Source organism: Pelophylax lessonae (assembly GCF_965119305.1).
Source record: "Pelophylax lessonae genome assembly, chromosome: 6".
NCBI classification, from domain to species: domain Eukaryota; kingdom Metazoa; phylum Chordata; class Amphibia; order Anura; family Ranidae; genus Pelophylax; species Pelophylax lessonae.
The window spans coordinates 329,364,974-329,380,725 of NC_138773.1; the positions used below are offsets into that span (position 1 = coordinate 329,364,974).

Sequence of the window (15,752 nt, forward strand, 5' to 3'; positions counted from 1 at the left end):
ATTGCCCCCCCCCCCTCCTCCCCCACACTATTACACCACCACCACAGCCTGAACCTTTGCCCCCCCCTCTCCTCCCCCACACTCCTCCCCCACACTATTACACCACCACCACCCTTAACCATTACTCCCCCCTCCTCCCCCACACCATTACACCACCACCAGCCTGAACCATTGCCCCCCCTCCTCCTCCCCCACACCATTAAACCCCCAGCCTGAACCATTACCCCCCTCCTTCCCCACACCATTACACCACCACCCCCAGCCTGAACCATTACCCCCCCCCCCTCCTCCTCCCCCACACCATTACACCACCACCAGCCTGAACCGGTGATAGAAGGCAGGATGGATCCATGCACCAAATTCTGACCCTCCCCCATCTGAATGTCGCAGCTGAAATCCAGACTCATCAGAGCAGACAATCTTCTATTCTCCAATGTTGGTGATCTGTGCCAATTGTAGCCTCAGTTTCCTGTTCTTAGCTGACAGGAGTGGCCCCCGGTGTGGTCTTCTGCTGCTGTAGTCCATCTGCTTCAAGGTTGGATGTGTTGTGCGTTCAGAGATGGTGTTCTGCGTACCTTGCATGTAACGAGTGCTTATTTCAGTTACTGTTGTCTTTCTATCATCTGGAACCCATTCTCCTCTGAAATCAACAAGGCATTTTCCTCCACACAACTGCCGCTCACTGGATATTTTCTCTTTTCATTCATTGACTGACGCAGCTCCTCATCTTCTCGACTACATTGGGTTATGCTGCCCCCTACAGGAGTAGTACACTAGGCAGGAAAAAGCTTGACTCCGCCTATGGGCGGTCCCAGGGAATATGCTCCTCCCCCTGTTATAGTCAGGAGTAAGGACCGCCTTCCCTGCTGGGATTTCTGGTCCTGGCAATTTTTTCTTTTTAAATGGAGACGTTTTTCCTCTTTTTATTATTTTGTTTCTGTGAGATCTACAATCAACTGCCGGACTGGGCGACGGATTGGATAATCAGATCCAGAGGGTCGCCCCAGTCTGGCCTCAGCTCTGCATTAGGTCAGCCGTGACATAGTCCCACCAGACGGGGGCTGGCCTGCGAGTTAAACGCCTCGCGAGGACGCATAGGAACTGGCTTCGGCCTGAGTCGCAGCGTTTCTCCTGGCCGACAGCCCCCCCACTATTATGGAGCGGTGGTCTGTCCAGAGCGGTGCCCACCCTGCTCCTGGTGTGGTAAGTAGCTGTCCCCCCCACCCCTGAAGGGTTTTGAGGTGGACGTGGGCCCCTCCCTGGGCTGGTCGGACCCCCGGACTCCCCACCATCCCAGTCAGCGTTTCCCCCTTTCTTGGTGGTCTTCTGCAGGTCCTTGCCCCCCATCTGCTCACCCCCCCCCCCCGGGGTGGACATACCTTTTTAGGTCAACTTGGGGTGTTGAGCTGGTGATAGGGGTGGAGCGTGCCACCGGGGACCAAACGATCGAACCTTGGGGAGGGGGTGTGTCTGGTGAGGGTGCCTGCCAGGGCCCCACTTCATGTTGGGATAGTTTTCAAACTTCTGGGGCCCCTGGGAGCCATGTTGTGCCGCGCAGGGCTGCCATTTTCTTGTAGCCTTTTGTGCTTCAGATCGGCGGCCATGTTTGTGTAGACTCAGTGGCCATTTGTGGGGGCGCCTGCCAGGGCCCCACTTCCTGTTGGGATAGTTTTCAAACTTCTTGGGCCCCTGGGAGCCATGTGGTACCGCGTGGGGCTGCCATTTTCTTGTAGCCTTTTGTGCTTCAGATCAGCGGCAATGTTTGTGTTGCCTCAGTGGCCATTTTCTTATAGTTTCCTGCGGCAGCCATGTTTGTGTAGCCTCAGTTGCCATTTACTTGTACTTACCCATTGAAAATTGCGGCGGCCATGTTTTTGGAGCCATGATGAGCAGTGATTCAGCAGGGGGATTCCCTCCTCGGCCTTTAGTGCTGATCCCTGGATATTCCTCTTCCTGATCGCTGCATGGTGTGCAGTTAGTTTAGTACTCCTGACCGGTGGTGGTGTGTCTGTCTGTAGGGTTTTCTCTTCCCTCTCTTTGCTGTTGCAGCGGCAGTGCTCAGCCTTGTGGTGCCGCTGGCACAGTGGCGTGTCCCTTGCAGTATTCTACACTTTTTTGTGTGTGTTTCCCTCTTCATTAATGGAGTCCCTGGAGAAAATTTCACTACCGGAGTCCTTGGTGTCCAAGGTAGACTTGGTTCTAGAAAAATGGGCTAGCAAAATGCATCCCCCGCCTTCACCTGTTTCCTCTGTCTCATCAGATCCAGAATCTGGTTTGGCCGCCGTGGATGCGAGTTACCCTTCGGGTCTGCTTCCACGCACCCTGCGTGCTCAGATAGGGGGGGGTGATTCCTCTGCTCCTCTAGCCGTGCAGGAAAAGGCGCTGGTGGATGCACCGATTGTAACAGTGCGGGAAAACGTAAAGATGGAGGATGCGACTAACGCAGCATCAGAGGAGCGGGTCGCTTTTGGTATCCACAGGTCCTCCAAAGCGGCGAGGGTGTTCCCCTTTCTCGCCTTCTTTGACAATATTGTCACAAACCAGTGGGGGTGCCCGAAACGCACATTTGCAATCTGTAAGCGTTTTGGAATGCGGTACCCTTGTGAGGATTCCCTCCTTATAAAATGGACGGTTCCTCCTGTAGTGGACTCCCCGGTTTCCAGGTTGAATAAAGCCCCTGTAATCCCGGTTGAAGAGTCCCTGATCTTCTCAGATCCGGCTGATAGGAGGTTGGAGGCCTTGACCCGCCATGTGTTCATTGTGGCGTGTTCGGCACTTAGGCGGGTATTTGCGATTGCCCTGGTGTCGCAAACTCTGACCAGGTGGGCAAAACTTCTACGCTGGGACCCGGAGGGGGAACAGCCCCTCCCCCTTGCCTTTGTGGAGCTGGTGGATCAGTTGGTCCAAGAGCTACAACTTGTCTGTGACGCCTCTTTGGATGCGGCTCTTTTGATTTTTAGACTTTGTCTCAGCATGGGTCCTGTGGCGCATTATCTGGCTGAAATGCTGGTCTGAAGACCAGGCTTCTAAGAAGGCCTGATCCGATTTTCCATTTGTGGGGGATCGCCTGTTTGGAGCTTCCTTGGATGACATCATCAAAGGCCTCACAGGGAGAAAGAGTACTCTTCTACCTCAGGCATCCAAGGGTAAGGAGTCCCATCACAGACGGGGACCTTTCTTTTTGACTTACAAGAGGCCTTTTCGTCCCTCAGGGTCTCAAGACCAGGGATCTAATCCCTTCAGAGCCTCCGCTGAGGGTTCTGAGATGACCAGGTCCGGCAAGCCATGAGCGGGTTCTGCAAGACCTGCAAACAAGGCTTTCCCCGCATGAAGGGGCGCTATCACCCATCTGGGGTGGGGGAACACTGGTTTCCGGATCCGTGGACCTCCCTGATATGAGGACAAGTGGGTCCACAAAGTCATTCATTTCGGGTACAAGATCGACTTTCAATCATTTCCTCCGGACAGGTTCTTTCCTTCCAACCTGCACTTGTCCCCAGATCACTTAGGGGATCTCTTTGGGGCAGTGCAAGACTTGTTACTTCAAGGGGTGATTGTCCCACTTCCGACATTGGAACCTTTTTAAGGTATTTACTCAAACCTGTTTACAGTTCCCAGGAAGGAAGGCAAGGTGGGTCCAATTGTGGACCTCAAGACGCTAAACTGCTTTGTGCGGGTACAAAAGATCCGAATGGAATCCATTTGCATGCTGGTGGAATCCCTACATCAGGGGGATTTCCTCACCTCCATTGACATCAAGGATGCCTACCTACACATCCCAATATGTGTTGGCCACCAGCGCTTCCTCCGCTTTGCCCAGGAGCATTTTCAGTTTGTGGCGTTACCCTTTAGTCTCGCTGACCCTCCTCGGGTCTTCACAAAAGTAATGGGCCCTGGTGCTAGCATCGCTGCGTCAGCGGGGCATAGCGGTACTGGGGTACCTGGACGATCTGCTTTTGCGAGCAGAGTCTTCGACTGCTCTGTTGGACAACTTGGAGATTAGTCTGCGAACTCAGAGGTAGTTAGGTTGGATTCTGAATCTTCAGAAGTCTGCCCTGGTTCCGTCCACAAGCCTGGACTATCTGGGTCTGACACTGGACTCGGCCTCATCAGGGTAAAACTTCAGAAATTGAAGGAGGCAGTTCAGCTTCTGGTGTCCAGCAGATGGTCATCTCTTAGGTCTTGCATACGGGTACTGGGCCTGTTGGTGTTTACCTTCGAGGCAGTTCCATTTGCGCAGTTCACACGAGATCTCTGCAAAAAGAGATTCTAGTGAAATGGATCGAGAATCCTCAGTCTCTACACAATCGGATTGTGTTGAGCCGGAGTAAGGAGGGTGTCCCTGGTTTGGTTGCTTCGTTCTCTGGCACTTCCTCAGGGCAAATCGTTTCTTCCCCTGTACTGGACGGTCGTCACCACGCCAGCCTTTCCGGATGGGGAGGCGTCCTCGGCACAGAGTGTGCTCAGGGAGTCCAGACTCTGGAAGAGTCCATGCTACCGATCAATGTACTCGAACTCTGAGTTATCATACTCTGGATCATTGGACATGTCGTCTCCAGGGGTTTTCGGTACGGATTCAATCAATCAGACAATGTCAGTCACCAAGGGGGCACGATAAGTGTCCTTGAGGCTCGGGAAGTAGCCAGCATTCTAACGTGAACAGGACGATTTCGTTCCTGCTGTGCACATTCCAGGGGTGGAAAATTGGCAGACGGACTACCTAAGTGGACAAGCGTTGGACCAGGGGGAAGGGTCACTTCATCCAGAGGTGTTTCATCAGTTGTGTGACGGACTACCTAAGTGGACAAGCGTTGGACCAGGGGGAAGGGTCACTTCGACCAGGGGGAAGGGTCACTTCATCCAGAGGTGTTTCATCAGTTGTGTCTCCGGTGGGGTACTCCCGAGGTAGATCTGTTGGCCTCTCACCTCAACAGGAAAGTGCAGAGGTTTGTGGCACGGTCCCGGGATCCTCTAGCCGACGCCACAGACGCATTGGTTGCTCCTTGGAGTCTGTATCATCTGCCGAGACTCCTGCGCCGGATCGAGGCAGAAGGGACTCCGATCATCCTAGTGGCTCCAGAATGGCCACGCCGGTCTTGGTACGCCCATCTGGTACGGCTGGTCACCGATGCTCCTTGGAGACTTCCTCTCAGGGAAGATCTGTTGTAGCAAGGGTCAATCTTCCATCCTGCTTTGCAGTCCCGGGCTTTGAAGGCTTGGCTGTTGAAGGCCAGGTGGTGAAGGATAGAGGTGTAGCTGAGTCGGTGATTCCTACACTGTTAAAAGCTAGAAAATCTACTCCTAGGAAGATTTACCATCGTACTTGGAAGAGGTACGTTGCATGGTGTGAATCCCTCAGGGATCACCCTCGCTCCTTTTTCGGATCTTGGCCTTCCTCCAACGAGGGGTTGAGCAGCGCCTGACCTTGAGTACTATCAATGGCCAGGTTTCTGCTTTTTGCGGTTTTCTTTCCACGTCCGTTGGCCACACACTTCTTGGTGCATTCCTTTCTCCAGGGAGTGAGGCACTTGAATCCACCCACTCAGAAGTGAAGCAGACTTATTGGGGAACTAGTCTCTCAGTTGCTTATCAGACTCCGCCCATCCAGTGACATGTCATTTCCAAATATGGGCATCGCAATTGGGAGTATATATACTAAAGCAACAACGTTACTTTGTATATCTCGCCTGATAAATGTTTATAAACAATGTTGCTTTGTATCTCTTTATCTCCCATCTGATCAATGTTTATAAACAATGTTACTTTGTATCTCTCTATCTCCTGTCTGATCAATGTTTATAAACAATGTTACTTTGTATCTCTATCTCCTGTCTGATCAATGTTTATAAACAATGTTACTTTGTATCTCTCTATCTCCTGTCTGAGCAATGTTTATAAACAATGTTACTTTGTGTATCTCCATCTCCTGTCTGATCAATGTTTATAAACAATGTTACTTTGTATCTCTCCATCTCCTGTCTGATCAATGTTTATAAACAATGTTACTTTGTATCTCTCCATCTCCTGTCTGATCAATGTTTATAAACAATGTTACTTTGTATCTCTCCATCTCCCGTCTGATCAATGTTTATAAACAATGTTACTTTGTATCTCTCTATCTCCCAGTCCTTTATGAGGGTGTGTAGTCTGCTCATTGTCACAGACTGGTTTAAAGACGACTTCAGCCAAACAGCTGACAGCAGGAACTGCGGGCTGATTTATAAAACATTCCATTGTTGCGCAGTGCCTGTAGGGACTGTAGTTCCTCTTATGCTGCTCTCTTACCTTGAGTCTTCTCTGTGGGGTACCGGTGACCCTTACCGCTCTGACCTCTGTGTCCCTCTTGTATGTCCTACCCCATTTAGCCTATCACTTAACTTAGCAGCCACGCCCACTTGTAAGCCAGATTTCAGCTTTCACCTGGTCAGCTCAGTACAAAGACAGATTTCAGTCACAGAGGTTAAATTGAGAAAAGTATTCGCATCCTGATTGTAGTATGGTATGTGTGTGGGCGGAGCTGACCTTTAATTGTTGTCACCCAGGTGAGAAGCCGTTCCAGTGCGCTCAGTGTGACATGCGTTTCATCCAGAAGTATCTGCTGCAGCGACACGAGAAGATTCACACAGGTGAGCGGTGAGGCCGGGGACCCGCCTGTAGTCCTGCGTGTTCCAGAATCCTTCATATATGTAATTATCTCTTTCTAGGAGAGAAACCTTTCCACTGCGATGAGTGCGGGATGCGTTTCATCCAGAAATATCACATGGAAAGACACAAGAGGACGCACAGCGGAGAGAAACCCTACCAGTGCGAGTACTGCCTGCAGGTACGTTCCTCCAATCAGAGCCTGCGGGGGAGGGGGGATACTGTATTAATACCTGTCTATAGGGGTCTCCTAATATTACCCACCCACTCCTCCTGGGTGACACCCACACATCAAGGCATTTTAACCACGTAAGGACCCGCCCTTTTTCCCACATTTCTTGTTTTCAAGTATAAATCAGTATTTTTTGCTAGACAGTTACTTAGAACTTCTGTAACAGACTCACTCAGGACAGGGGATTGTGGAGGAGACTGCAGGATAGCCTCTTGCCTACTGACTATGGGCCCTGGCTTGTGAGGGAACTTCTCTTTGTGGGGTGTATGCTGGGGGGACCCTTGGAGTAATGTTACTTTGGATTCAAGTCCACATTTCCCCAAGACACACAGACTCCGGGACTCTAGGCCTAGGATCCATGTTATAGGCCTAGCTGCCTATTAGCCAATAGGGGACGGCTCCGCACAGTCAGACTCATGGCAGATGCTAATGTCTTCTGCTCAATCACCTGTCTTCCAAACATTGTGAATTGTGCTGATTAACTCACCTATTGTCTACTGTGTGGATGTGTTTACACTTATAATAATGTGTATTGTACTTCAGGAGCTCGATGACGGCTAGTCTGCTAGTTATTTAGCTCAAGTTTACCAGTTCTGGACCGGAAGGATTTGCCCCCTTAATGACCAGGCCACAAACTCACTCAGGACAGGAGCTTTTGGAGAGGACTGCAGGCTAGCCTCTTGTCTACTGACCATGGGCCCTGGCTTGTAAGGGAGGACTGCTCTTTGTGGGGTGTATGCTGGGGGGGACCCTTGGAGTAATGTTACTTTGGATTCAAGTCCACATTTTCCCAAGACACACAGACTCTGGGACTCTAGGCCTAGGATCTATGTTAAAGGCCCAGATGACTATTGCCAATAGGGGACTGCTCCGCACCGTCACACTCATGTCAGATGGTAATGTCATCAGCTCAACCACCTGTCTTCCACACATTGTTGATTGTGCTGATTAACTCACCTATTGTCTACTGTGGGGATGTGTTTACACTTATAATAATGTGTATTGTACTTCAAGAGCTCAATGACGGCAAGTCTGCTAGTTAACCACTTTAAGACCGGAAGGATTTGCCCCCTTAATGACCAGGCCCTATTTTGCGATTCGGCACTGCGTTACTTTAATGGAAAATTGCCCGGTCGTGCGACACTGTACTGAAAAAAATTGACAACCTTTTTTTCCCACAAATAGAGATTTCTTTTGGTGGTATTTGATCACCTCTGCGATTTTTATTTTTTTGCGCTATAAGCAAAAAAAGAGCAACAATTCTGAAAAAAACAATATTTTTCACTTTCTGCTATAAAACATTCCCCAAAAAAAAAAAATCGAATTTTTATATAATTTTAGGCCAGTTTGTTTTCTGCTACATATTTTTGGTAAAAAAAAATTGCAATAAGCGTATTTTGATTGGTTTGCGCAAAGGTTATCGCGTTTACTAACTACGGGAAAGATTTAAATCATTTTTATTGTTTTTTATTTTATTTTTTTCTAGTAATGGCGGCGATCTGCGATTTTTAGCAGGACTTCGACATTGCGGCGGACAGATCGGATCCCTGACTGATATTTGTGACACTTTTGGGAGTACCAGTGACATTACTACAGTAATCAGTGCTAAAAATATGCACTGTCACTGTAATAATGACACTGGCAGGGAAAGGGGTTAATTCTGTAGGTGATCAAGGGGTTAAATGTATGCCCCATGCTTACCGACGTGTGTGGGGGGGAGGGGGTTTTGTGACAGAGACACAGATCGCAGGTTCAGCTATTCTGAATCCTGTGATCTCCTCCTGTCTGTCATTGAGAAGATCCGCCTGCTTTGTTTACATAAGCAGGCGGATCTTCTCACACTTTCCCCGACGATCGGGGGAGGAAGGCAGCAATCGTCACCTCTCCTCCCACAGCCCGCCTCAGCGGGAGCGTGCGCCGCTGGAATCACATGCACTCCAGTCACTTAGTACTATGTTAGACAGTTACTTAGAACCCCCCTGTGACAGACTCACTCAGGACAGGGACTTTTGGAGGGGACTGCAGGCTAGCCTCTTGCCTACTGACTATGGGCCCTGGCTTGTAAGGGGGGACTGCTCTTTGTGGGGTGTATGCTGGGGGGGGGGACCCTTGGAGTAATGGTACTTTGGATTCAAGTCCACATCTCTCCAAGACGCACATTTGTTTGTTTTACATCACAGGACGCAGAGCCGGCAATGAGAACTATCTGGGTTATACGCTACCTTTAGGTGAATGGACACTGGCAACCAATAGACAGGAAGTTCCTCCTATATAACCCCTCCCACAGTGGAGTATTTAGGTTTTGTGCTGCCCTAGGCCTGACTAAACTTGTGCACCCCCTAATTGAAATATGACTCACCCCTTCCTGTAAATCAGGGCACCATATCAGTGCAGCCCCATCAGTGAAGCCGCCTCGTGCCCATCAGTGCAGTATATCAGTACCCACCATTGGCAGCTCATAAGTGGCCATCAGTGCAGCCTATTAGCACCCATCAGTGCAGCATATCATCGGTCCAGCTGTATTAGGTGTGGTCGACGGCCTGCGGTCTGTCCGAATGTCCTCACCGGCCGGTATTATCATAGCGGCAGGTAGCAGTGTGACCGCTTTATGGGGATGCCAGACTGATTTGCCCCCTGGACCCTGCCCTCCGGCCCAATTCGCCCCATAGTACTGGCACTATACTAAAAGTGTACGCCAGGGACCCTTTTTGTGTGGGAGCCAGGAGGAGGCTGTTCTTTTTTCGTGCAGGGTTCAGCTTTTTTGCTGCCCCCCCCCTGCAAAGTGCTGCCCTAGGTCTGGGCCTTGTTGGCCTAGGCCAAGATACAGCACTGCCCTCCCATACAGGAAGAACCTCAGTCTTTTTGCCAGTGTCTTGAAGGTGGTCGTCAAGGCTGTTAAAGCTCTTCAATCCTAAGAATGATGTCCCAGTTTAGGGACGTTTTGATTGGATCCATTCGGATGGCTAAGTGCTAAAAGGATGGTACCCGAGGCTTGGCCAAGAAGATTCGAGGTCTTGCCTGTAATGTGACCCATCTGGGCATGGAACCCTGGTTATTATCCCAAGAAGTTTGGCAGCAGGGTGCTCTACAGGTCCAAGGGTGTGGACCTCATTAAAAAGGGGGACCCGATCCTTGAAGGTCCAATGACTGACAAAGCCCGCCGTAACTGGTGAAGTTTGGGTCCTTTAAGGATCCTGCGGTGGGACTGGTAAGTTTTGTTTTTCCATCTCTTTGTAAAAAAAAAAAAAAAAGATTGCAGGGAAGATTTGTACTATTTCTCTAGTTACTGCAGTATCATGTTTGGCCACTAGATGTCACTAGATAGTTCTGATCTGTGTCTACATGGGATCTTCGGTCAGCTTGGCTATGTTTTTCATGCGCGCGCACACACACAGATGTCTTACAAGGAGGCGGTGTACCGCCCCCCCGCCAGGTCTTGCGGGAACCCCTGGTTTAGAGCCAGAATGGGCAGAAGATGTACAGGACGTAGCTGTTGATGGTTTGGAAGAGGATCAGGCTGAGGATTCCTCTTCAGAGGGTTCAGACTCTGAGGAACCATTTTCAGCATCTCACTCTTAAAGGTTTCGGATTCAGTCCCTAACATGGTTCGGACTGGTTTTGAATGACCTCCTCTGGAAATGTCAGAAGCCTCCTTTTCTTCTTTGGGTTCTTTGCACCCTCAGCAGAATTCCCAGGCTTTTCCTTTACACCCCCTGCTGGAACAGCTGGTGTATGAGGATTGGGATCATCCTGACAGGTTATTCATGCCTCCAAAGAGATTCTCCATGCTTTATCCTAGGGAGGAGAAAATCAAAAGGAAGTGGTGTATGCCTTCGGTAGACGCTGCTATTTCTTCTGTGAACAAGAATTGAACCTGTCTGGTTGATAATGCCCAGGTTTTTAAGGATCCATCAGATAAAAAGTTGGAAGTCTTACTTAAAGCTTCCTTTGCCGTTGCTGGCTCTGCTGTTCAACCAGCTATAGCGGCTATAGGGGGTTTGTCAGTCCTTAAAGGATCGTTTTAAAAGGGTGACTAGACGTCTGCCTATTCAGGGGGAATCTTCTGAAGAATTGGCGGAGTTCCCTCATGCTTTGTATGTTGCAGTAGCTTCCCTTAAGGATTCTATCCGACAGATTTCCCGATTTCCAGATTTCCCGTTGCTCTTCTCTCTGTTCATATGCACAGAGTGTACTATGGCTTAAGAGTTGGGTTAGCAGAATTACCTTGTAAGAAACTGCTGACAGCTTTTCCTTTCCATGGGGAGCGTCTCTTTGGTGAGGATCTGGATAAATACATCCAGAAGATTTCAGGTGGAAAAAGTACATTGTTGCCGGTTAAAAGAAGGATTAAACATCCATCTTTTAAAGCTCCGAGTGTTACGGTACCTCCTAACACATCAGCATCTAAGCAGTTCCGATGGCCTCACCCATCAGGGTTTAGAAGACCTCAAAATCAAGGTCAGAAAAAACCCTGGGTCCAAAGGACTGTTAAACCAGGTTCCAAATCCACTCGTTCGGGTGGGGGAAAGGCTCCTAGAGTTCTCAGAAACTTGGGGAGGAGTGGTGCAGGACAGGTGGGTCTTGTCCACAGTGGCACGGGGCTACATGATAGAGTTCTGAGAGTTTCCTCCTTCTCGGTTTATGGGTTCAAATGTCCCTGTTTGCCCAGTAGAAAAGAAGTCCTTGTTCCAGGCCCTGGAACATTTCTGTGGGTACAGGGCGTGATTGTGGAGATTCCAACCAGTAAAAGGTTCACTGGTTTTTATTCAAATCTCTTTACAGTGGCAAAACCAAATGGCGAGGGAAGACCCATTCTAGATCTCAAAGCTCTGAACCAGTATCTGACCGTTCGGTCTTTTCGCATGGAATCAGTCCGCTCTGTGGTAGTCTCCCCAGGAAGAGGAGATTTTCTGGGCCTCCGTCGATATGAAGGATGCATACCTCCATGTACCAATTTTCAGGCTCCATCTGAGGTTTCTGCGTTTTGCAGTAGGGCAGTCCCATTTTCAGTTTGTGCCTCTGCCGTTCGGTCTGACCACAGTTCCCCGGTTGTTTACAAAAATCTTGGCCCCAGTGTTGGCTCTTCTAAGGTCTCAGGGCATCTCAGTAATGGGTTACCTAGTCGACCTGCTGATCAAGAATCGGTCAGGACCAGGTCTAAAACGGGATGTTTCCTGGACCGTCCAGTTCTTAGAAAATCTGGGATTGATTGTAAACTTAGAAAAGTCAGCCTGTTCAGATTCTGGAATATTTGGGTCTGATTCTCGATACTGCTCAGGCAAAGATTTTCCTGCCATCAAAAAAGGTTCTGGCCCTGAAGGGTTTGGTGCAGTTGATAAGAGGGAAAGTTTCCCTCTATACGGCTTTGCATGAGACTGCTAGGCAAGTTGGTGTCCTCATTCGAAGCAGTCCCTTATGCGCAATTCCACTCCAGACTGTTCCAGAACAGTATTTTGTCCGCTTGGAACAAAAACCTCTGAACTCTGGATTCCCCATTGTTTCCTTCCCCAAGGGTAAGACAGGATCTGACCTGGTGGTTGGTCCTCCGCAAACCTAAGCAAGGGGAAATCTTTTCTGCCTGTGACCTGGAAGGTAGTAACCACAGACGCCAGCCTCGCGGGCTGGGGAGCGGTCTAAGAGGGAATCTCTATCCAGGGAAGGTGGTCTCAGGTAGAAAAGGTTTTACCCATCAACATCTTCGAGGTCCGGGCAGCCTGTTTGGTGCTGGTTTCTTGGACAACCAGACTACAGGGTTGTCCTGTTAGGATTCAGCCCGACAACGCGACTCTGGTGGCTTATATCAACCGTCAGGGGGGTACCAAAAGCCAATTAGTGCAGAAGGGGTGAACCACATCTGTCTTAGGCAGAGAGACATGTTCCATGTCTGTCAGCGGTTTTCACCCCGGGGGGGGGGGGGGGGGGTGGACAACTGTCAGGCAGACTTTCTAAATTGCCAGCAGTTGTTTCCAGGGGAGTGGTCCTCTCATCCTGAGGTCTTTCAGCTGATTTGCCAGCGTTGGGGTAATCCCGACGTAGATCTATTGTCGTCCAGGTTCAACAACAAGCTTGACCGGTTTGTTTCCAGAACCAGGGATCCGATCGCGAAATGGGGATGCCTTAGTGATTCCTTGGTTTCGGTTCAACCTTGATCTATGCGTTTCCTCCGGTCCATCTTTTGCCACGTCTTTTGAGCAGAATTCAGGTGGAGGGGAAGCCGGTGATACTAGTGGCTCCGGCTTTGCCCAAGGAGACCTTGGTACTCGAAAATAGTGAAATTAGCAGTAGAGGAGCCATGGTTGCTTCCATGTCGTCCAGACCTGCTCTCCCAAGGTCCCATATTCCATCCTACTTTACGGTCGCTGAATTTGACGGTTTGGCTATTGAGACCAAAATCGCGAGATCGTGGAGTTTCTGGTTACGTTGATAAATGCCAGAAAACCTGAATCTAGGAAAATCTATTATAGGGTCTGACGATCCTACATTTCTTGGTGTGAATCCAAGAGATGGCATCCTCGTGAGTATGTAATTAGAATAATTCTCTCTTTTCTTCAAGTCGGAGTGGACTTGAAGCTAGCATTAGGGACCATTAAGGAGCAGATCTCCACCCTGTCTATTTTCTTTCAGAAACCATTAGCAACGCACTCCTTGGTGCAGGCTTTTTTGCAAGGTGTTATTCGCACGGTTCCGCCAGTCAAGCCACTCTATGTCCTTGGGACTTAAATCTTGTGCTACAGAGGCAACTCTTTGAGCCTATAAGGCATATTCAATTTGTTTTCTTGATAAGGAAGTTGTTTTTTTTGGTTGCCATAACCTCGGCCAGAAGGTTGTCGGAATTGGCGGCTCTTTCCTGCAAAGAGCCATTTTTGATCCTTCATCAGGACAGAGTGGTCTTACGCCCTTATCCAGCCTTTTTACCTAAGGTAGTTTTCATCTAAACCAAGATATTGTTCTACCTTCCTATTTTCCAAGTCTTTAGACTACGGAGGAGAAATTGTTGCATTCTCTTGATGTAGTACGAGCAGTTAAAGTATTTTTAAAAATGTCAGCACTAATTCGTAGTACTGATGCTTTCTTTATCCTGCCAGAAAAGCCTAAGAAAGCCCAAGCAGCAACTAGATCCACAATTTCCAAGTGAATGATCCAAATCATTGTTCAGGCATATGGCTTAAATGGTAAAGTTCCACCCTTTAGGTTTAAAAATCACTCTACCAGGAGGGTAAGTGCTTCATGGGCGGTGCATCATCAGTTGTCTATGGCTCAGATTGGAAAGCTGCTACCTGGCCTTCAGTTCATGCATTCACAAAATTTTACCAAGTGGATGTACGAGCCCGAGAAGGGGCTCAGTTTGGAAGTAGCGTTCTTCAGGCAGCAGTATAAGCTCTTTTCTCTATCGTTGGCTGACGGACGCAGTCCTCTAATCCATATCAGTGGGTTATACTGAACCCTACAAGAGTAGGACACTAGGCAGAAAAAAAGTTCTGGCTATGCCTATGGACAGTCCCGGAGGGCACACCCCCTATCTTCCTGCATAGGATGTCAGTTTTAATCTGCCTAGTCAGGAGTAAGGACCTAGTTCCTTGCTGGGATCTTTGGTCCTGGCATAAAATGTAGGTTCCCTCTTGCTCTTACTTGGTGGCCCGGATCTTGGCTCTCCTTCAATGGGGAGTTGATCAAATGTTGGCCTTGAGTACTATCAAGGGTCAGGTTTTCAGCTTTGGCAATTTTCTTCCAAAGGCCGTTGGCCGCCCGTTCCCTGGTGCGTAACTTCTTCTAGGGTGTGCGTCACTTTGGTACTTCCGGTTCGACCTCCGTCTCCAACTGGGGACCTTGATTTGGTGCAGTTGGTTCTTCAAGAACCTCCTTTTGCAAGTATTCGGGGGTATCCCCTGCCTACCTTAGTACAGAAGGTGGCCTCCTTGGTTGCTGTCACTCTGCGCTCAGGGTGTCGGCACTGGCGACATTGTCCTGTGGTTCTCCCTATATGTTGGTTCATGGAGACAAGTGGTACTTCGTCAGGATCCGTCCTTCCCTCGTAAGGTGGTTTCTAGTGTTCACTTGAATGAGGACATTGTATTACCATCTTTGTATCCTAAGCCCAAACACCCTGAGGAATGTGCATTGCATACTCTGGATATAGTTTGGGCAATCAAGGTGTACTTGGCGACTACTGAGTCTTTTCGAGAGTCAGGTTTGCTCTCTGTACTCACGGATGGCCCTAGAACATGGCTGCCCGTGTCTGCTGCAAATGTTTCCAGATGGGTCGGACAGACAGTGGTGCAGCCTTATTCAAATAAGGGTCAGGTCCTACCATTCCCTGTTTCGGCGCCTTCTACTCGGGCGCCTAGTGCTTCCTGGGCTTTTCGCCTTACAGGCATCTGTGCTTCAGGTTGCAAGACCTTTATTTCCACTTTCAGAGCTGACCTCTCTGCAGCTGAGCTAGCCCTGAGTGTCATCTATTTCAGCCATCAACTACACCAGACTAATGACTATACATGAACTGCATACCCCTTGATGCTATATAGGTATGTGTGATGCGCCAACTCCTATCCTGCTTGTTCATTTGGCCTTCATTGAGGGTGTTTACTGTTTGTTTCAGGTGGGCCTCATCTTTGGTTCTGATGCGTCCTGTGTTGCCAGGTTGGCTGTGTTTAGCCTTGGGGACTTGTTCTTTTCTGCTGTTCCCACCCCTCATTTTATGGCACTGCTTTGGGACGTCCCTATATGGATCAGAGGACAGCGTCCGTCAATGAACGATAGAGAAAACTGGATTTTTTAATTTACTGTAAAATCCTGTTCTATTAAGTTCATTGACGGACGCTGTACCCGCCCCTCTTTCTTGAGTTGGGTTAGTGTTACTTTTCTGACGCTGCTTTGATAC

At 49.2% G+C, this 15,752-nt stretch overlaps 1 protein-coding gene and 1 long non-coding RNA gene across 3 annotated transcripts in view; one reads left to right on the top strand and one right to left on the bottom strand.

The window, feature by feature from the left end:
* Nucleotides 1–15,752, bottom strand: part of LOC309558134 — a 437,057-nt gene that overhangs the window by 312,050 nt on the left and 109,255 nt on the right. The gene's annotated exons all lie outside the window — the stretch shown is intronic.
* The window catches only part of ZNF148 (zinc finger protein 148), a 40,959-nt gene that overhangs the window by 20,148 nt on the left and 5,059 nt on the right, over nucleotides 1–15,752 (top strand). For both annotated transcript variants that reach the window (XM_082262468.1, XM_082262469.1), the window contains exons 5-6: nucleotides 6,543–6,626; nucleotides 6,705–6,823. In XM_082262468.1, the coding sequence (XP_082118594.1) occupies nucleotides 6,543–6,626; nucleotides 6,705–6,823 (203 nt within the window). The remainder of the gene's footprint in view (nucleotides 1–6,542; nucleotides 6,627–6,704; nucleotides 6,824–15,752) is intronic.